The 22922-nt window shown below is 35.1% G+C and overlaps 1 protein-coding gene across 11 annotated transcripts in view; it reads left to right on the forward strand.

Moving 5' to 3' along the window:
- The window catches only part of PIGN (phosphatidylinositol glycan anchor biosynthesis class N), a 105935-nt gene that overhangs the window by 2601 nt on the left and 80412 nt on the right, over window positions 1-22922 (forward strand). For 7 of the 11 annotated variants that reach the window (XM_078060211.1, XM_078060220.1, XM_078060221.1 and 4 more), the window contains 5 exons: window positions 14639-14762; window positions 15530-15778; window positions 18521-18642; window positions 19116-19214; window positions 21414-21520. In XM_078060211.1, the coding sequence (XP_077916337.1) occupies window positions 15558-15778; window positions 18521-18642; window positions 19116-19214; window positions 21414-21520 (549 nt within the window). In that variant the 5' untranslated portion in view covers window positions 14639-14762; window positions 15530-15557. The remainder of the gene's footprint in view (window positions 1-14638; window positions 14763-15529; window positions 15779-18520; window positions 18643-19115; window positions 19215-21413; window positions 21521-22922) is intronic. The other 4 variants (XM_078060212.1, XM_078060216.1, XM_078060217.1 and 1 more) reach the window with 1 other exon arrangement.

The following is a 22922-nucleotide window of genomic DNA, read 5'->3' on the forward strand; positions in this document are numbered from 1 at the left end:
TTCTACTTAGCAAAATTTGCATTAATGTAGGTCTTTGCAGCTAAAGTTTGGATAATGAGGATAGTCATTGAACTTTGTATCTTAGCAATGAAACGTTAAAGATTGCTTTTTCTTTTAAATACTTCATATTTTAGGGCTTAAAAACTAATTTTTGGCTTTAATAGTCTTAAAATAACCACAGGTAACATTTTAAATGCAAATTTTTGGTTGATGTGAAATTTTAGAAATATCTAATTTTTAAATTGTTTTTCAATACATGTAAACATTCCACAGGTATAAGCTAAATAACTTTTATTGGTACATGGATATGTGTCTTTTAAAATTTTTAGTAGTTATTCATTTATTTTGAGAGGTTTCCAAACGATTCAACCATGACAAAATTTTCTTCAATAAATCTGAATAAAATGTGATTCTCTTTAAAGAGAAATGTTAGGTAGTAATATTGCTTAATATACATGTGCTTGGCAATAATAAAATAGGTAGTATGTGAAGGACGATATTTTGGAATCACTGCAATTTTATGTATAGTAAATGACTCAAGCATGTAAGTTTGGTTTTTGTTTTGTTTTTTAAGTATCCTGAATCTTCACAGTTCAAGTGTTTGTTCTGGAGGAATAAAAAGAGAAGCAAGGCAGCCTCTAGTGGCTATAGTGCATATTACGTGTACCTTTGAGAGAATAATCCTAAATAATTTCTTCAGCACACATTTGAGTCCTTACTAAGCACGTAGGACTGTGATGAGTGCTGGAGGAACCCTGTCTTGCTGTCATGGAATTACGATTAAGTGATAGAGACAGACATTAATCCAAATGGTAAAAACAGAGGTATGTACTTATAAACTTGAAGTAAAGGTTTTGGTTTTTGGTTTGGACTGCATAGTCCCTGAGGAAGTGACGCTTGAAAGTGCAAGGAGATGTCATGAGACAATGGAGTGAGAGAGGATGGAGGGTGGGTTGGAAGTGCAATTTATGCAGAGGTCTTAATAACAGTAGGAAGCATGGGCTACGTACATAAAAAAGACCCAATGTGGTGAGATGCCATAAAGCAAGGGGGAGTGCCATGAGACAAGGCTAGAAAGGGAGGCAGAGACCAGTTCATGTAACACCTTGTGTGTTGTATTAAGGATTCTAGTTTTGATTATGATGGAGAGACACTGAAGGGTTTTACCCAAAGGGTGAGATGTTCCTATTTGCATTTTGAAAAAAGCGAAATCAAAAAATAATACGTGGCTATACAACTGAAGAATGGGGTATAAAGAATGACTGCTAGTTTTCTGATTGGTACACCAGAGTGGAAGGTGGTGCCATCTCCCGAGATTGTAAACACTAGGGAGTTAGGAGGCTTACTACCTAAACAAGGTTCATGGGGGAATATCATGAGTTTGGTTTTAAACATACTCAGTTTGTGGGCGCCTGGGTGGCTCAGTTGGTTAAGCGACTGCCTTCGGCTCAGGTCATGATCCTGGAGTCCCGGGATCGAGTCCCACATCAGGCTCCCTGCTCGGCGGGGAGTCTGCTTCTCCCTCTGACCCTCCTCCCTCTCATGCTCTCTGTCTCTCGTTCTCTCTCTCTCAAATAAATAAATAAAATCTTTTAAAAAAAAAAATAAAATAAACATACTCAGTTTGTGTCTCAGGTGGATCTGTTAAGGTTGGAATTACATATATGGATTTGGAGCTATTTGTTAAGACTTTCACATATAGGTGTTAGCTGACACCAAGGGTATGGTCCAAAAAGCCTAGACAGGGAGGGGGGGTTGGGGGGGAAGGGGACTGGCTGGCTCAGTCGGTGGAGCATGCAGCTCTTGATCTCGGGGTTGTGAGTTTGAGCCCCATGTTGGGTGTCGAGATTATTTAAAAATAAAATCTTAAAAAAAAAAAAGTCTAGACAGAAAGTACAAGAGTGAAAATAAAAGAAGCCTTAGGACCAACTTTTGAGTAACTCCAAAATTCAATGACCAAAATAGAGACCTTTCTATATTGGGCAGAGAAGTAGGAGGAAAACTGGAGCAATGTTCACAAAAGCTAAGAAATGACAGCTATTTAAGAAAGAAGTCATGGTTAAGGAAGACAAATTGAATGGAAGATAGACTAAAATAAAGCCACTGGATTTTGCAATATTGGCTACATTACATCAGTGAAAGCTTTTTCTCTGATGTAATGGAAAACAAAGGCTCAAGTTGTTTGAGATTTACAGGATCAGGAAAAAAGAGATCATATTATTTCCAAAAAGTTTGGCTGTGTTGGGGAGAAAAGGGCAGCCAATGCCTTTAAAAACGTTCTTTATTAATCCTTTATTTGTGAGATATATCCTTGGCACACGTGTGACTTAACTCATTTTCAGTGCTGTATAATGTTTCACCGAACAAAAACTATCTGTTCCTATTGTTAAATATTGTTTCCAATTTTTATGATACAAAGAGTAACAGACAAGAATTGCATTTAAAGTTTTTTGCCTGTATTTGTATTTGATATGGAATTTACCTTAATACAGTCGAAAGTGGTAGTTATACTAGTGCTTCTGTCAGTTGGTTAAAAACTTCAAACTAGAGGGGCGCCTGGGTGGCTCAGTCGTTAAGCGTCTGCCTTTGGCTCAGGTCATGATCCCAGGATCCTGGGATCGAGCCCCGCATCGGGCTCCCTCTCCCACTCCCCCCCTGCTTGTGTTCCCTCTCTCACTGTGTCTGTCTCTTTCAAATAAATAAAATCTTTAAAAAAAAAAAATTCAACCTAGATCTCTGTCTCACACCACGTACAAATAAATTGTAGATAATGACAGGTGAAAAGTAAAAATCTAAAACTTAGAATTTAGTTCTAATTTAAAACTATTTTTATGTGACATAAAAACGAGGAACGTTTTCTTATGGAAAACACAAAAAAACTTCATAAGGATAAATTTGGTAAATTACACTGTATTAAAATTATAAAACTTCTATTTAAAAAAAAAGCACCATAAACAAATTTGTTTGCTTTGTTTGGATGTATGGTGCAAATAAATATATATGTCTATTTATATCTATATAGAGAGAGATACACAGATACACATGCATTATAATATAATGTACAAGTCAAAGAAAAAAGGCCAACAGGTGTAATACTATTTGGTCAAAGGATATGGACACACAGTTGAAAGGATAGGAAACCCAATTGGCCAGTAAAAACATGAAAAGATGTTCACCCTCACTAGTAATCAGGCAAATAGATACTCAAACAACAGGATGCCATTTCATCCTGTGTAGGTTGGCATAAGGTAAATATGATAATACCAGTCAATTGTGGGGATTTAGAGAAAATAGGAATTCTCATACACTGCTGGTGTGCATCTAAATTGTTATTGACACTTTGCTACTGTCTTGTAAAATTGAGAATACAGGTTTATTCCAGCAATTCCACTTAATAGAGATAATTTTCAAACTTATTTGTATGTAAAATAGTTTGGAATACATTTTTTTCACTACCACGTGCTATGTTCATACAATGCATATGCATGCATGTGCACACATAGAGAAAAATTAAAATACTTTTTCCAAACAATCATTTACCTTCCTACTTCTGAGGTACTTTATTGTGATGTGTTCTCTATCCTATCCTATTCTATTCTATTTCGTTTTTTTTTAAAGTAGCTAATTGCAATCCACCAAATTAATTTTGTGATGGATCATCATTCTGTTGTAATTCTGAAAATCTCCCAATTGACCATGAGAGATAGGCTAAATTGCAGCATTCTTTGTAGTAATGACAGTTAGGGACAATGTCTATCAAGATAATTTTCAAATAAATTGTAGTATAGTTATATAATAGAATATATGTCTAAATCTTTAAAATAATTTATAAGTTTTTGATAGTGCTGGCTAGAATAGGCTCATAAAAGGAATAATGGCTTTGCATGTATACTGATAAAAATTATTTTCGTAGGATGGGGAAAGCATGAATGCAAATATTGGTGATTATATTGTTAATCTAATCTTGTAGAATGACAGCTTTTAATCCCATAATTGACTGAGTTTAAAATGTATACCCTCCCTATAAAAGAATTCAAATAATCTATGTAGGTACTTCATGCTCTCAGAAGATAGAGTATAACTCAGTATAACTCCTTACCCTTTAAGTATTAGTTGTACATAGCAGCTTCCTTCCAAAGAGTACAATATGCAATCATTAAATTTATAGTGGAGAAACCTGACAAACACTACCTTGTCCAGATGATCAAGTTTAATATCACTGTGATAAGCCATGTTGATGGCATACACCCTTGGTAAGATGTGATAAAAGTGGCACCTTACACGTGTAGTTTTCCTCCCTCTTCCTCTCCTCTTCCATAACTCCATCCTAATCATGAGAAAAACATCAGACAAATTCCTATAGGAGTCTCCTAAAATATACCTGACTAGTACTCTTCGGAACTCGCAAAGTCATCAAAACAAGCAAACTCTGAGAAATTGTCACAGCCAAGAGATGCCTAAGGAGACGTGATAAGTAACTGTACTGTGGTATGCTGGAACAGATAAAGGACATTAGATATGAAGAAAAAAATTGAATTCTTCTCAAGTGTATAGCTGGGTACGAGTCATCTAAATAACTAACAACCTCTGTTGGTCTACTATCCATGAGGAAATCTGAAAATTAATTCTTTTATGGCATTTGTAAAGTCACATATAGTTTTCACTTGAAAGTGACATACATTATGATGAAAAAAATATACACCGCAAAATAATAAGTATAAAGAAACAAATGAACTAGTGTTAATAACCTGGCTTAATAGTTTATCTGGTAATATTCTGTTGTGTGCAGGTCTCAGCTACTTCCTTACAGTTTTAACTGGCAATATTTACTCTTCACATGGCAGGTGAACAGAGCCTAAGAGAACTGCGAAACGCCATCTTTAAATAATAAGCTCTTTAGTATGGTTTATGCTGATGTAAACACTTAAAGTCTTTGAGCTTAATAAATAACCTTTATTTACAAGAACACAGGTTATATGAAATCAGAGCTATCCACAAAAATTTGTGGTGGTTATAACTATGACGCTAGTCAGTGTTATCTTTTGAGTACAGACTCAGGCTTCAAATTAGTTTTTTTCCTACTCTATTTTTAGATCCATAGAAAAGTTTCAAAAATAGTACAGAGAGTTATTGTACACCCTTCACACTGCACCTAATGTAAACATCTTATAAAACCACAGTATAGTTATCAAAACCAGGACATTAGCATTTGTAAAAAACTATTAACTAATCTACAGTTCTTAGTTGAAATTCACCAGTTTTTCCACTATTGTCTATTTTCTTTTTTTTTATTTTTTTAAAGATTTTATATATTTATTTGAAAGAGAGAGACACAGCGAGAGAGGGAACACAAGCAGGGGGAGTGGGAGAGGGAGAAGCAGGCTCCCCGCGGAGCAGGGAGCCCAATGCAGGGCTCGATCCCAGGACCCTGGGATCATGACCTGAGCCGAAGGCAGACGCTTAACGGCTGAGCCACCCAGGCGCAGCTATTGTCTATTTTCTGACCCAGGATCCAGCCCAGGTTTCCTTACTGTATTTGGTTATGTCTCTTCAGCCTCCATTCTATGACCGTTCCTCAGTCTTTCCTTGTATTTCATGACCATGATACTTTTGAAGAGTACTGCTCCGTTATTTTCCAGACTGTTCTAGATTTGAGTCTGTCTGATATACTCCCATGAATAGATCAAAGTTAGCATTTTTGGCAAGAACACCACATATTCTTTTGCCAAAAATATACCATGTCGTGTCTTTCTTAGTGCACCATATTAGGGTTACATGATGTTAATGTGTCTTATTACTGGTTATGTTAACTTTGACCAATTGGTAAGGTGGTGTCTGAGGGGTTTCTCCATTGTAAGTTAGTGTTTTTCCCTTTGTAATTAATATATATATTTGGGAGAGATTTCTTTGAGACTGCAAATATCCTGTTTGCCTCAAACTTTCACCCACTGAGTTTAGCATTTATCAATGCATCTTGGTGGTAATAAGTATTACTGTGGTTGTCTAGTTGTAATTTTATATATTTTTCTCATTCCTTCTACATTTATTAATTGGAATTCTTCTGTGGAAGAGGTGTGAGATTCCAAGGTCATTAATATCTTATTGCATTCTGGTGGAGATCCTTAAGTTATTACCTGATGAAGTAATTATCTCTAACATGATTTTTGAGAAAAAACATCAGCTATATTCTCATTTGGTTTTCCATCCTGGAATTCTTTTAGATACTCTCATTTCACCTTATCTTTCTTATATTGATATAAATTATTTAAAACTAAGGATCACTTGAAAATGGGTTAGAAAGTACATGAGTTTTAGGGTTAAGGCCTATGTATAAAATTCCTAAAGACCCATTAGAATAAAATATAATGACCAGTGAAATTTAGTATGATTTGTAGAGTGCAATATATAAGATCATTACTTTGAGGAAGGAAAGAATTTGTATTATGTAGCTTAGTAGGGAAACCCATTTGTAGGTTGTTGAAGTGGTCCAGGTGAGGACTTGATGAACTTAGGCGGTGGTTGTGAATGTGGAGAAGTAAGAAACACAAGCCCTTTTGAAAATAGAACCCAGAGGTGCCTGGGTGGCTCAGTCAGTTGAGCAACCAACTCTTGATTTCAGCTGGGGTCATGATCTCAGGGTTGTGGGATCCAGCCCCATGTAGGGCTCTGCGCTGGGTGTGGACCCTGCTTAAGAGTCTCTCTTTCCCTCGCTGCCCCTCCCCTCCACTCTCTCAAGAAAGAAAGAAAGAAAGAAAGAAAAGAAAGAGAAAAAGAGAACCCAACTGGGCACTGAGAAATATTAAATAAATATATAGTGTTTGTATCATTAATATTTGGTGGTAATGAATATTACAAGTCTGTAATCAAGAAGTTATGAAATTGATTTGACTGGAACAGGAAAATACAGTATACCTTTTCTTACTGCTTTCTTGTAAAATAATGTAAACTCAACTGTTTAGAGTTTGATTTAAAAAATAAAAATAAAAATCGAGTGCTTTATAATCTAGAGTATTCTTAGTGCTTTACATTTGTATGGTGCCATGTCTTAAGTTACTTCCCACTAGACTCCTGCCATGGAATAAGGCTGATGGTATCTTTTTTTTATGGATAAGGAAACTAAGACAGGGAGTGACTTGACTGGGATCCTGCTGTTCTTACATAACAAGAGTGCGATTTTTTACTTTGACTTTTACAGCTCTAGAAAGGTCAAAGTTCTCAAATAAAATTTTTGTTTGACTACTTCAGTAAGCTTTTGGGTAGTGGAAAATTTATATGTTCTTTTAACACATAGACTTTGATACTTTATTCAGAAAAGCTGTGTAATAGCAATGGGAAAAAAGAAAACATTAATTCCAGGGAGTTATTCGTAAATGCAAATTAAAGTGGGAAATGACATAGATGTTTGCTTATTTATAACCATGATAGGAAGTATTAATGTTTCCATGATAAAGAGAAGATCTTTAAATCAATGTGAGCTTGGGGTGCCTGGATGGCTCAGTTGGTTAAGCGTCTCTCTGCCTTCGGCTCAGGTCATGATCCCAGGGTCCTGGGATTGAGCCCCGCATCTAGCTCCCTATTCATCGGGGAGCCTGCTTTTCCCTTTTCTTCTGCCCCTCCCCCCTGGTTGTATTCTTTCTCTCTCTCTCTGTCAAATGAATAAATAAAATCTTTTAAAAAGAATAAATAAGCCAGTGTGAGCTTCTGTACATCCAAATATACCATATGTGCTTTAGCTCTGACTAGAGTTTAAGATCTAACTGAAATGAATTAAGTACTTGAAAAGCGACTTACTTTGAACAACTAAATATGATACCTGACAGATTGTGTCCTGGAATGGGAAATAGAAAAAAAGGAAAATAATTGAATATAATATTATGAATAATTTTAAACTAATAAATTTAACAATTTGGATGAAATTGACAAATTTCTTTTTTTTTTTAAGATTTTATTTATTTATTTGAGAGAGCGAGAGCACATGAGAGGGGGAAGGGTCAGAGGGAGAAGCAGACTCCCTGCTGAGCAGGGAGCCCGATGTGGGACTCGATCCCGCGACTCCAGGATCATGACCCGAGCTGAAGGCAGTTGCTTAACCAACGGAGCCACCCAGGCGCCCTGAAATGGACGAATTTCTTAAAAGGTATAACTACCAAAGCTCACTCAACAGTTAGTAAATAATCTGAATATCCCTATATATATATATGAAGAAATTGAATCTATAGTTAAAAACCTTCCCACAAAGCCAGTAGTTTCACCAGTGAATTCTGTTACACAATGAAGGAAGAAATAATACAAATTCTACACAAACTCTTCCAAAAAAATAAAAGAGGTAGCAACACTTCCCAACTCAGTGTCTGATACCAAGACCAGAGAAGGACATTACAAGAAAAGAAAATTAGAGTCTGATATCTTTTCATAAACATTGCTTTAAAATGCTAAATAATATTTTAGCAAATGAAATCTAACGGTCCATAGAAAGGATAACAGTTAATGACCAAGTAGGGTTTATTCTGGGAATGCAAGCTTGGTTTAACATTTGTAATTCAATCAGTGTAATTCACTACATTAAGAGACTGAAATAGAAAAACCAAATGATCATGATCATCTCAATAGATCCAATGAAAAGCATTTGACAACATCCAGCATTCATTCATGATTTTAAACTACGCATATAGGAGTGAAAGCGAACTTCTTTAACTTAATAAAGGAAATTTCCCCAAACTGGAAAACTGACAACTTTCACCCTAGGATTGGAAGGCAAGGATTTCTGTTGTTACCACTTCTGTTCAACATCATACTAGAGGTCCTAGACAGTACAGTAAGCATGAGACAAAAATAAAAGACATTTATAACGACAAGGAAGAAGTCCTTCATTCATAGGTGATATAATTATCTCTGTAGAAAATCAAAAGGTATCTACATAATAAAGCTACCATATAACAGTTTGTCAGTGTTGCAGAATACAAGGTGAATGTATAAAAATCTGTGATTTAAGAACTAACAAGGGGAAATTGAAATACAAAATATCGTTTACAATAATATAAAAATATATAAAATATGTAGAGGTGAATTACACAAGCATGAGGAAAGTTTTGAGGGTTATGGGTGTGTTCGTTATCTTGACTGTGTTTATTGTACATTTTAAACCTGTACAGTCTGTTTTAGACCAGTTATGCCTCAGCAGAGCTACAAAAGTGCTATAAAGAACATTATTGGGGCACTTCAAAAAAATTGTGGAGTACAGAATGGTAGATGAGATAAAGTACTGACTTTGAATTTACTGAAGTTGACAATTGGCTGTCGGTATATAAGAGAGTATCATTGTTCTCAGGAAATAAACACTGAAGTATTTAGGGGTTAAGGGCCATAGTGTATGTAACTTATCTTCAAATGGTTCTGAAACAATATGTGATTTTACACACATGCACACACGTATGTGTGTACATGCATGAGGGGTAAGATAGACAAAGCAGGGACAGGAGAGGAAAGAAAAAATGACAACGCCAACAGAAATGTTAGCATAGATGTATGTGGCTAAAGGGTTTATGGCTTTTTGTACCATTATGCTTGCAACTTTTTTCTCAATTTGAAATTATTTTCAAATAACAAGTATTAAAAATCTGTATTAAAGAAAGTGCTATCATTTACAAAAATTCCTTATGTAGGACACAAAATAGGTAACCAAAAGAAAAATTAATTGAACTTAACCAAAATTGAAAAGTACTGCTCTTTGAAACACACTTAAAAATGAAAAGGGGGAAAAAAGAGTATTAAAAAAATGTCCATTAAACACATGAGAAGTTGTTCAACATCATTGATTATCAGGGAAATGTAAATTAAAACGACAGTAGGTTACAAGTACACTCCCACATATAGAAAAGGCAAAATTAAACAGGCTACAATACCAAATTTTGTTGGCAAATATATGGAGCAACTGGGGCTATCAGACATTTCTGGCCTGGAGGACATCATGCTAGCTGAAATAAGCTAGTCAGAGGAAGACAAATATTGCATGATTCTTCTTACATGAGATTTCTAAGAGCCAGGCTCCTGGAAGCAGAGAGTAGAATGATGGTTGCCAGGGTCTGGGGGGAAGGAGAAAGGGGATTTGTTGTTCAACAGCTATAAAATCTCAGTTACCCAAGATGAGTAAGTTCTAGACAGCTGCTGTACGACACTGTGCCTGTAGTTAGCAGTACTGTGTTGTACGCTTGAAAATGTAAAGGGTAGGTCTCCCGTGTTAAGTGTTCTTACCACAATTAAAAATATATATATATACCCATATAGGTAAGGAAAATAGCAGTAGAGCAATGATGCTAAAGTTGATGCTTTGGTATAAAACAAAGTTTGGGACTTGATTTACATCTATTAGATTAGATTTTAAAGTCAGCAAGGGTGGCAAACAAGTTTTTCTCACATGCTCAATCCAACTTCATGAACATCAGGAACAATAATATTAGCTAATACTTAATGAGTACTGACTGTGGTAGGCACTCTTTTGCATATTTTACACATATTAACTCAATTCTTTTTTTTTTTTTTAAAGATTTTATTTGAGAGAGAGAGAGAGAGTGAGCACAGTATGGGGCAGAGGGAGAGGGATAAGTAGACCTTCCACTGAGCAGGGAGCCTGATGCAGGGCTGGATCCCAGGACCCTGAGATCATGACCTAAGCCAAAGGCAGATGCTTAACCAACTGAGCCACCCAGGCACCCCCATATTAACTCAATTCTAATAATACCCCAGCAAGTAGGTACTATTGTGTTATCCCCATTTGACGGATGAAACTGAGGCACAAAGAAATTAAATAACTTGCCTTAAGTCACATGGCTAGTAAGTAGAGAAGGCAGGTTTTGAATCCCTGCAGTGGAATGCTTTGGTATGTCCTCTTTACCATTATGCCATCCTGCCCCTCAAAGAAAGATACTGAGATAAGGTCTGGACACACTGGTCATCTGAGTAAGTGTTAGAGAAAGCTTATGGTCTCCAGTGATGTGACCCAGGGTTCAAATCTCAGCTCTTCCCCTTACTAGCTATGTGATCTTTGGAGCATCACTTAGGCCCCGTGAGACTCAATTCCCTGCTATGAAAATTGGGGTTCTAATGCTTCATTGACAAAGCAGATTCTGAGGATTTGAGGAAATAATGTAAGTAAAGTACCCCAGCCCTGATGCAGGATCTGATGCAGAGTAGGCACTCAGTCAATAGTAGATAGTGCTATCATTGACTACTCTCACTGTGGAGAAACATTATACACAATATATGAAAGAATATAAAGCACATTACACTTACTCTAAAAGTTAGGATAAATTCTTAAATGGCATTTATAGCAAAATTATAGATTGTCAATAAAATAAAGTTTTAAAACACTTTCTGAAACGACATTGTGTAAAACAGTGTGTATAACAGGTAGGTAAAACAGCTTGGAAAAAGTTTGACAATTCCTTTTATAAATTTAAACATCTGCTTGCCATTTAACCCAGCAGTTCTAATTCTGCATATTTATTCAAGAGAAATGAAAGCACAAATACATAAAGTCTTGTGCATTTACTACTCTAAGAAGCTTTATTTATAATAGCCAAAAACTGGAAATAATTCACATATCCTTTAAGAGTTTAAGAGAGAAACAGTTTGTAGTATATCCATATAATGGAATACTTCTTAATATTAAAAAGGAACAAACAACTAAATCACCTGCATGCATCTAAAAAACATTATGGTGAATGAAAATAGATACAACAAACTGCGTACTGCATGATTCCATCGCAGTGATGTTCTAGAACAGTCAGCATTAATCTAGAATCACAGAAGACAGATCAGCAATGGCTTATGGTCAGGACTGTGGAGCAGGGATTACCTTCAGAGGGACATGGGGGAACTTCTTTGAGAGAAAATACTCCAGGGTAGTTATGTGAGTATATATTTGCCAAAACTTGTAAAACTTAAAATGGGTCCATTCTGACTGAAAAATTTAAAAATAGGTGCCAATCTTTAGAATGCTTCATGAAAAATTTAGTTAACACTTGACCTTAAAATAATTAACATTTGTTTAAATAAGTGAGATTTATCATGACAGAGAGCCCTTATATTCAAAAAGAAAAGCAGCTAGGGGTAATTTTAATTTAATATGCATATGTTTAAAAAAATTAAAAACACATTAGTAGTTTTTTGGATCTGAAAGAATTATCACAGGGTTCCTTGTTAGCATTGAAAAATGGGCTGCTAGATACCATATTTTTAAAAATAAATACAGAATGTAAGAGTATTTAAATCAAGGAAAATGAGGGAGGGGTCTACTTCTGGGTGGTCAGAGAAATCCTGAGGAGGCGACTTTTGAGAAGATGCAAGAAAGTTGAGAAGCAGGCTGCCATAGGACTAGCAAACTAAAGACCCCAGAGACAGTTTGAACTTTCCTGGGAAGCAAGACCTTCAGCCCAAAGCAGGAAGATCCCAGGGAAACCAGGAGTAGGCCAACTCCTCCACTTGTGTCCTAGGTGCCATCTTTTCTGGCTATCAGAAGGACTTTTTTTTTTTTTTAAGAAGCATCCTTCTTCAAACTTCTTTTTTTTTTAAAGATTTTATTTATTTGTGATTTATTTATTTGACACAAGCAGGGGGAGGGGCAGAGGGAGAAGCAGGCTCCCTGCTGAGCAAAGAGCCTGATGCAGGACCCGAGGATCATGACCTGAGCTGGAGGCAGACGCTTAACTGACTGAGTCACCCAGGGCGTCCCTATCAGAAGGATTTTTAACTCCTGCCGTTATTCCAGCTTGCTGCTGCAGCATTGATCTCTTTCTACATTCAGAGTCATTCCTCGACACCTAAATCTATTTCCTAGCTAAGGAAAACCCTCTATTGGCCCTACATCAATTTGCGTTTCTTTTTTTCAGAGTTAACACTCTCCCAAAGAGCTGTGCGCTTTCCACTGTCTTTCCCTTCCTCGCCTCCTCTTGGCTTTTCAAACAAGCGCTTTAGATAGGGCTCAGCCTTCACTACTCTGTTGAAATTTCTCAGTAAGGTTAACAAGAACTTCCAGCAACCAAGTCACCTGCGGCCCTGCTCTTACTCCAATCTTAACTGTATCTGACAAAGTTGACCACAGCTTCCTTTCTTGAAACACTAATATTAATAATAATTTCTCTATTTGAAATATTGTCATTTAGAGTATTCTTCTCAATGTCTTGTTAATTCATCAAATTTAGTTATACTGCGTCTATTTGAAGTGCTAGCTTTTTCTTTAGGAGGGCTTGTGAGATAAACAAGAGAAATCTACATTGCAAGTGTTAAATGAATTTATCATTAGGATAATCAGTATTCAGCTAAAAAATTATTTCCGGGAACGCCTGGGTCGCTCAGTCAGTTAAGCGTCTGCCTTCGGCTCAGGTCATGATCCCAGGGTCCTGGGATCGAGTCCCGTATCGAGCTCCTTACTCCTCAGGGAGTCTGCTTCTCCCTCTGCCTGCCACTCCCCCTGCTTGTGCGCTCACTTTCTCTTTCTCTGGCAAATAAATAAAATCTTTAAAATAAATAAATAATTATTTCCATATACAGTGTATCAAAAGCCTTAAAGGTGCTTATACCTTTGACTCAGTATCGCATTTATAGGCAGTATTTTAAAACACATAATGTGAAATGTCTAAAAGCATAAAAATTACATTAAAATTTAAATTAATCATGTTAACATTTTTAATAATGAAAAAATGGAAAACAACTCAATGTTTAGTAGTATGGAGGTGATCAGGAAAATTAAGATGTGCCCATTGAATAGAGTGTGGTGATGGTAAATGATGTAAGAAGAGTTTTTTTTGAAATAACAAAGAAATGTTAATGTATAATAAAGAAATCAATACATGAAATTGTGAACCTTTATAAAAATGTAGATTGGATAAAAACTAAGAAATGTAACAGATTTTTCTTTAGGTGGTAAAATCATAAGTAATTTTTCTATATTTTCCAAACTTACCACAGTGATTGTTTAATTTTTAAAATTTTTCAAAGATTTATTCATTTATTTTAGAGAGAGAGTGCAGGGGTAGGGGCAGAGGGAGAGGGAGAGAGCGTCTCAAGCGGACTCTGTGCTGAGCATGGAGCCCAATGTGGGGCTCAATTCTAGATCACAACCTGAGCTGAAACCAAGAGTCAGACAGTCAGCTGACTTTGCCACCCTGGCACCCTGTGATTGTTTTATTTTTATATTCAGAATACCATTATTAAGATGGTGCTTGCTGTGTAGTTGAAGCTCATATATAGTAGAAAAAGCAGAATATTTATTCTGAGAGTTTTGCCTTAGGTTGCAAAATAGTATCTACTCACTAAGGGACTTTTATACTTTGTGGAATATCTTTGATACTTACTTGACTCTTAAATCTCTCAGGAAAAAAAGTGGCCCATAATTTGGCATTTACTTTATTTTATATTCTTTTTATGATGTGCTTGACTTTGATAAGGGTTTTTTTTTTTTTTTTTTTTGCCACCCTTTTCTTCCATGACATAATTCTTCAGGCCAGGAAGAATAAGATGTGTCTGTAATTAAAATTACTTCATCTTTGGTGTTTTTCAGCCAAGGGTCACTGTATGTAACCAATGTTAGTTATATTACAAAAAGACAAGTTAAGAGTACTTTGTTGTTTTTAATCTGCAGGGAGATTCACCAACGAAAGTATAGACTGGCTTGAAAAGCATTCCCATGGACTTGATCTTGGCAGTTAATGGCATACTGTCTTACAGTATTATTTAAATGTTTCATGTTGCTTAGTTTTCCTTCTGTAAGTATGTGTAAGCTTATCAGATCTGTGACTATGTCTTCTTGGTGTTCTCTATTGTACCCCACACACAATTATGTATAGAATATGTGCAAGAACATTTTAATTGAATGAATGAATATAACCTCCACTTTTTTTATTGGTTCAGGGAACTAAAAATGTTCCTTTAATGAGTGTACATTTTCTGAAACACATGGAATTTAACTACTTTTCCTTCCTATAATTTATTTAAATGGACAAAAATGCATATAATCTCTCAGGAGAATCTACAAGTCTCCTGGGCTGATAACCAAAAGTCAAAAAAAAAAAAAAAATCCTCAAACTTTAAGTAATATTAAATTCCAAGAATATCAATGGTGGTCATATGGGCAACCACGACAACCATGAATTTTATTTTCTATTTTATAAAGGATTTGATTTGACTGAACCCTGATTCATTTTAGGACTCATTTATATACTTGTTTTTTGATCCTATATTAGTTTTTATGAGCTTAGTATACATTTAAATTTATTATAAATAGTTTAGTGGTGTTAATTGGGTATTATACTTGAACTTTCTATTTTTGTGTGAGTATATTTTATCATGTATTTTATTTCAGTATTACCTCATTATTAAATAATGTTTATTGTTGCTACCATAAATGAAAGTGAAGTTGTACATTGGTAATATTTTAAAATATATGTTCAGTCTACCTGCAGTCATGAAAATATGTGAAAATATGTATAATTGCATTAAGGTTTACCCAGATTTAATTTTGTCCCTCTTTCAGTTTTTCTTGAAGATTAATTACACTGGATATGCTGCTCTTCTTTATTTTGGGATTGCTTGTACATTTCGTGTTCTTCGGCTCCATCTTTGATATTTATTTTACATCTCCTTTGGTTCATGGAATGACTCCTCAGTTTACACCATTGCCTCCTCCAGCAAAAAGATTAGTACTGTTTGTTGCTGATGGCTTGCGGGCAGATACACTTTATGAATTTGACGAAAATGGAAATCCTAGAGCGCCATTTATTAGGTAAGCATGTCAACTGATACAAAGACCTCTCTGGAAAGTGTTATCTTGACACTGTTTTATCTCGTGTTGGACATAGAAGTGATGATGAGAAAGAGAATAGGACACATATACATCTGCCTTTGTCTTATGGATTAACAAATTTATTTCCTCCTAGGAGTTATGACCTTAGCTGCTTGGCCTAACTTGTCCTAATTTCCCAAACCTGGCTTACAACTCACTATAGTATCTTTTTCTTATACAATAAACTTGTTACATTTTTAAAATAATGACAAGCTTAAATATTAATGAATTGCTAATTATAGTGCTGTTTAACTAGAACATACAGAGTTCAACTGAAAATACGTCTATAAAATATATAAAGCCCTTCCAAGTTTATGTCACTGTTAATTGTGATTTTAGATTTTATGAAGTGGCTTTGAAAAGAAATGTTTAATTTTTTAAACTTATGGGGCTCCTACAAATAATTGTTATTTTTCTGATTAGTGACAAGTCCCTCAAAAGCCCTTCCTAATGCTGGTATAGAGAGATTAAAACTCAAATTCAAATGGAAATTTATCTAAAATATTCCAACTTCTCCTGTTCTTACCTGCCATCATTACTTTTATCTCTTTACTGTGTTTTAGTTTTCCTGATAGTACTTAGCATGTGCAGGTTCTATGTAGGTTGGGCCTTTGTTTTGTATACTACTTTATTTCCAGTTCTTAGAACATAGTAGGCAATTTAAATCTTTGTTGACTGCTAGAAGAATGAATGAACTTGGATTTCTGTTGAATTTCCAGAAATTTATGGTGGCTTAAATAAATGCATACCATATTAAAAAAATAAAAGTAATTTTTTTTTTAAAAGATTTTATTTATTTGACAGAGAGAGACACAGCGAGAGAGGGAATACAAGCAAGGGGAGTGGGAGAGGGAGAAGCAGGCCTCCTGCGGAGCGGGGAGCCTGATGCGGGGCTCGATCCCAGGGCCCTGAGATCATGACCTGAGCTGAAGGCAGACGCTTAACGGCTGAGCCACCCAGGCACCCCAAAAAATAAAAGTAATTTAAGTGAGCAATTCAGGGTAGTGGGAAAATATGGGTAGGAAAATAAGATCAAACCAGAGTTCAGTTCAGTTCACAAAAATGTGTCACATAAATTTCTACAAATAATTTAAAATTGGGGTGATATATTTGGATGAATTTCTTAGTTGTCAAAGAAAGGAGAGAAATACAGTTCATTGCAGATTAATAAGGTAAAAGTATACCCGTTGTTAGAGAAAAGGTGAGCTTTCCCGGTAGCACTTATTTCTCCTTTGGGTGGTGGGTAGCAGGCCAAGAGCTCCCATAGTTGATGTGCCTTATGCTGTATGCCATCAGGTGTTTACGATTTCAGGAATCTTCTGGTTTCTTTTAAACCTGTTTGTGAGAGGTTTTATTTGTTCTTCACTTTGGATTTTAAAAAGATATGGTCTGAACGGGGCACCTGGGTGGCTCAGTTGGTTAAGTAAGCGTCTGCCTTCAGCTCAGGTCATGATCCTGGGGTCCTGGGATCGAGCCCCGCATCGGGCTCCCTGCTAGCAGGGAGTCTGCTTCTCCCTCTTCCTCTGCTGCTCCCCCTTGCTTCTGCTCTCTCTCTCTCTTTCTGTCAAATAAATAAGTAAAATAATTAAAAATATATATATGGTCTGAACTGATCGAAATGTTTTTAAACAGATATCCAAATTTCTTTATGCCTCCTTCTTTGTGTTAAAGTTTGGTTTTCATTAAATAACTGAAGAAGTTAAAAAGTATTTCTCCCATAACAAGTGGTTCAATGGTTTTCAAACTTTTACTTATTATGCATGCATTTTACCAAAATTGGTTTTAGTATGAGGTAAGTCAGTAATAAAGAGTATCTAAACCAGTACTTATTGTTTTGGGCGGCAAGCATTCATCTTTGAAACTGTTAACAGTGCAGTCAGGGTTTTATAGCTTGTTGCTCTGCTGCTCTTTCACTTGCAATGGCATTGCTAGTCCTTTGCTTTCATTGTGATACAACTTAAAGACTGTTGATACATTTTAGCAGAAGAAACCTTTTGCCTGTTGTAATCTCAAATTTAGGAATATAATTTAACTCCTAATTAGGAGTCTAGCCATTTCCACTACCTTTAATTTTTTATTTTGAGAATTTTCAACACAGAGAAATTGAAAGGAGTATATGATGAAATCTGTAGTTTTTCCTAGTTTTAACAATTTTTAATGGTTTTCATATTTGCATTCTCTCTCTCACTACATACGCACACTCACACACACATATGCTTAAATTTTTATTTTTTTCTGAATAATTTGAAGGAAAGATCTCATGACACTTCACTGCTAAACACTTCAGCGTGTATCAGCTAAAAACAAGGACTTTCTCCTACATGACCGCAATACCACATCACACCTAGTGAAATTTGACATTTATAGAACAATATTGTGTGTGTCAGTTATTTCTCAGGTAACAAACCATCTGAATACTTTGTGGCTTCATACAACAATCGTGTATTTTGTTCTGTGTAGTAGCCAGATGGTTCTTTGTCTCGCCTAAGCTCATTATGCTGCTGAATCCAGCTAGTCAGAGGGCTAGGACTGTGTTCAGCTGGGATCAGAAAGATTCCTCTCCTTGTTAAATTTTGACTCACTTTCTGGTTTTGATTCCTTCTGTAATAATCTTATTTTTCTAAAGCTCTAACAGGATTTAATCAAAGTCTATGTTAACTATTGATCTATAATATCTTTTAGGAATATCATAATGCGTGAGGGCAGCTGGGGGATATCTCATACACGTGTGCCAACTGAATCTCGGCCTGGTCACGTGGCCCTGATAGCTGGGTTTTATGAAGATGTCAGTGCAGTTGCCAAAGGTATTATCTATATGGATGACTTTATTATATGAAAAATTTATTGCATATATATTGCTTCTTTAACACTGAATCATGACATAAAGTGAAGTGTGTTTTGACATACTTTTGGCAAGTATTTTAGCATGCCTTACTCATAAACACACACTGGTGTTGATTCAAGAATTAAGCTTTGGTCTTTTATCATTCTGTGGTGCTGAAACAATCTGGATGTATCCATGGTTTTCCTAAATGTTAACTCTCAAAAGTTCAAAAGTGATTCTGTTTTAGTAAGAAGTAAATTATCTATTGTAAGCTTCTTTTTTAAAATATAGTATAATACATGTAACATAAAATCTGTTATTAGTTTTGCATTTGTTCTGTAATTAATTGTCATTGTTACTATTTGAGGAATACTTCTTTAGCGGCTATACTAATACTTCACCATGTATATGTTACTGTTGTTACTGTTTGCTTCTTTTTTCAATGACCTGAAGGATGGAAGGAAAATCCTGTGGGATTTGATTCTCTTGTTAATGAAAGCAAGTACACATGGAGCTGGGGAAGCCCAGATATCTTGACTATGTTTGCCAAAGGTAAGAGTCATTGATTATATTTTCCTCAGATGATATATATAATAAGTCAATATGGTAATTTTTTTATATTACTTACTATATTTTATTAATTTTTGAGATACTTGTTTTTACATATTTAACATCTCTGACATAGGAATGTATATTACAATGGATAGACATGTCCATTTGATTTTTTCTTTTAGTTGTACTTGAAATATTGGCACATCATATAGTTGTTAGTATCTTGAATTCAATGAAGTGGTATATGGCTCTAACATTTAACCTCTTTATAATCTTGGGCAAGTTAGATAACTTCTCTGAACTTCAGTTTGCCTTTTGTAAAATGTGATGATAATAATAATAATTTCTATCTCATAGGTTTGTTTTTAGGTAAATTAGGTAATTCTTATGAAATATTTAGCAATATGCTTACCATGTAACTTTTCATTATGATGATGATGTTGATGTCTGGTTCATTTTACTTTGATAATGTATTAAGTTTGTAGATATTCACATAAAGATTTAAATGCTATAACTTATAATTTCTATTTTCATATATTCAAGATCATGCCATTTGGATTTGTTCTATTTGTTTCTGTGCATTGATTAGAAAATTCATTAGTATTATTTTTCTGAAATTATTGGATTCCGTTTGAATTTTGTGTCATTAAATGCTTTTTAGTGAGAGCAGAATGACTGGTCATTTCACTTAATGAAAAGGTTTTGTAACATTATACTTAGCCATAGGTGTAATCTTAATAATTGGCATTATTGAATATTATTGTATGTCCTGAAAGCAAAATATACATTCAGAATTTTACATATATTCATTGAACATAATTATGTAGGTCAAGGTAAAAAAACCTCAAACTATTTGCCATTTATATATATACTCCTTTCTTTGGAAAGCAGTTTAGGGGTGCCTGGGTGGCTCAGTCATTAAGTGTCTGCCTTCAGCTCAGGTCATGATCCCAGCGTCCTGGGATCGAGCCCCACATCGGGCTCCTTGCCCGGTGGGAAGCCTGCTTCTCCCTCTCTCACTCCCCCTGCTTGTGTTCCTTCTCTCGCTGTGTCACTCTCTGTCAAATAAATAAATCTGAAAAAAAAAAAATTTTTTTTTTTTAAAGGAAAGCAGTTTAGTTTTTGTGGGGACTGGTGGTGGTGAGGGTGGATTAAGTTGCTGTGACTCACCAAGCTTACTTTCCTACTTCTGGCTATAGCTGACAGGACAGGACCAACACCTGAATCAGAAACAATCCAACAGGAATGTTCCATTTATTGTAACCAACAAACTCACTCAGATCTGTACTTAGGATGTAGGGAGTAGAATGGCTGAGCAGTGGTAGTGTCATTGGAACTGCATTGCTATTATAAGAGATTGCTATTTTTTTTAAAAAAAGATTTTATTTATTTATTTGAGAGAGAGGATGAGAGGAGAGAGAGAGCACATGAGAGGGGGGAGGGTCAGAGGGAGAAGCAGACTCCCTGCTGAGCAGGGAGCCCGATGCGGGACTCGATTCCGGGACTCCAGGATCATGACCTGAGCCGAAGGCAGTCGCTTAACCAACTGAGCCACCCAGGCGCCCAAGAGATTGCTATTTGTTATATCTCTTCCTCATGACCTGTAAGAGCCTATCTCAGCAATTCACTCAGTTGAATAGATTCTTAATAAAATCTTGTAAATGTGTAAGATTAATATATTTGTTGACCCCTTCAAATAATTTAACAATACGCAATATTTATTCCCTTATATTGAGAAAAATACACATTTTATGAATAAGATAAGTGAAGTTTTTAAATTTTCTTCTTGCTTTAGGAAGTACCAAATGACTTCATCTATTTTAGGTTGTAGCGTCCTAAGACAAATTTTTTGAATAGTTTAATCTGTACAGGGAGACACACTTTGGTGTTTATTTTTGTGCTGTTGTGTATTAGCCTTGTAACTTTGGCTAAATGAATTAACTTACATGTAGTGTATCTTTAAAATTAAAAATGTTATTGTGAGAACAAAAAGCAACAGCATGTTAAAGTAGAAGTCATGGTCCATGGCACATGAAATAAATGTTCATTATTCTGCCTGTCTTTCTCTTCCCCGTTATAATACAAAATGCTTTGTGAAAAATTCTGGTTGCTCGCAAAAATTTTTAAATGGCTATTTCATATTTTATGACAGTTTAAAAAAAATTTTTTTTAAGTTTTTTCCCCAAATTTCCCACTCAGGTGTTGGTGGAGACCATATTTATACATATAGCTATGATGCTGAGAGTGAGGATTTTGGTGCCCATGATGTAACAAAACTGGATACTTGGGTTTTTGATAATGTGAAGGTGAGTGCTATTGAGTTGATCATCTTCAGCACATGTATTTGTACCTAAAGTACTAGAAACTGATTTGTTAGTAAATACATTTTAATTTTTTCCTACTTGCATAAACTTGAAAGTTCTGTATTGTAACATACTATTTTAAAAAGGCTAGATTCTAAGAAACTACACATTCTACAATAAACAATTAATGGAAGTTTTAAAAAAATAATTTGAAAAAGATAACTTTTTTAAATTCCATGTTTCCGACAGTTAAATGGGCTCCATAGATTGGAATTCAGGGAGCTTACACTTCATTCCTATTTGCTGAATAATCCTAGGTAAACCTTGATCATTCTTTCACCATACAACAGTCTCTTATAGTGGTGAGATCATGTAAGATATATGAAAAATGCTTTTGAAAATTCTATTCAAATGTAATGCATTTATAATAACAGGATTTTTAAAAAATTGCACTTTAGAGAAAGATAAAAACAAATCAGCAAATTAGTCATAACAAAATATCCATGAGTTTCTCTAAGAAGTAAAGTAGTTTGGACTGTTTGATAGTGATAATTATCACAGTTTTCACCAGGAATCAATAGAATTTACATTTTGAAAAATTGTGTGAAAATCTCACTTGTGGATAATGGCTTCCTTTCTTCCTGTCCATTGTTTCTCATTTACATATTACAACTTATAATTTGTCTGTTGTAAGAAACATTCATTGATTGACCTTTAATGATTCTTCTTTTTACCAGTAGTGTTTTTTGAACTGATGTTGTGGACTTTTCCATGATATAGTCATTTTTGTTAGTTTGTAAATGTATTCCTCAGTATGTGTCTGCATTTTTCTTTGTATTTACTTAGCAGGAATTAAGTGTTCAATACATTCTTTGGTAAACCCTATTTCTTTTATCAGGACCTTCTTGAAATTTTCTTTTTTCATTTAACGTATACTTTTGTCAACAGGGAAAACTTGAAGTTAAATAAAATCTCTTTAAGGAAATAATTGGCAAATTTTACTTTCTTATTATCACTTCTTAATATAATCTACTTATGTTAGCATCTGCTGAAAGGCACTTGGTTTCTAATTTCATAGACATAGCTAAAAATGCTCCAGAATCGTGGGTTAGATTCCTTGTGTATGGGCAGATACAGCTTGTGGCTGGCCTGATTTTATGTCTTTTTTTCCTTTCTTTATTTCAACACTGCTAGTGATCAGAAAAAATGATTTGCCCATGACTTCATAAAATATGGTATATATGTATAGTAATAACAGTAATATGAAATCATCAACAGTGAAATGGTGTGAAGGAAAAATACAGGGACTAAGAATATACTTTTAGAAAATTGTGATCTAGACAGGGGAAGGCTTTTCTGAGAGTTTTGAGATGATCTCAGAAGTATAGGAGACAAAGTTGGATGG

Source organism: Halichoerus grypus, chromosome 13, assembly GCF_964656455.1.
Source record: "Halichoerus grypus chromosome 13, mHalGry1.hap1.1, whole genome shotgun sequence".
In the NCBI taxonomy this organism is placed as follows: domain Eukaryota; kingdom Metazoa; phylum Chordata; class Mammalia; order Carnivora; family Phocidae; genus Halichoerus; species Halichoerus grypus.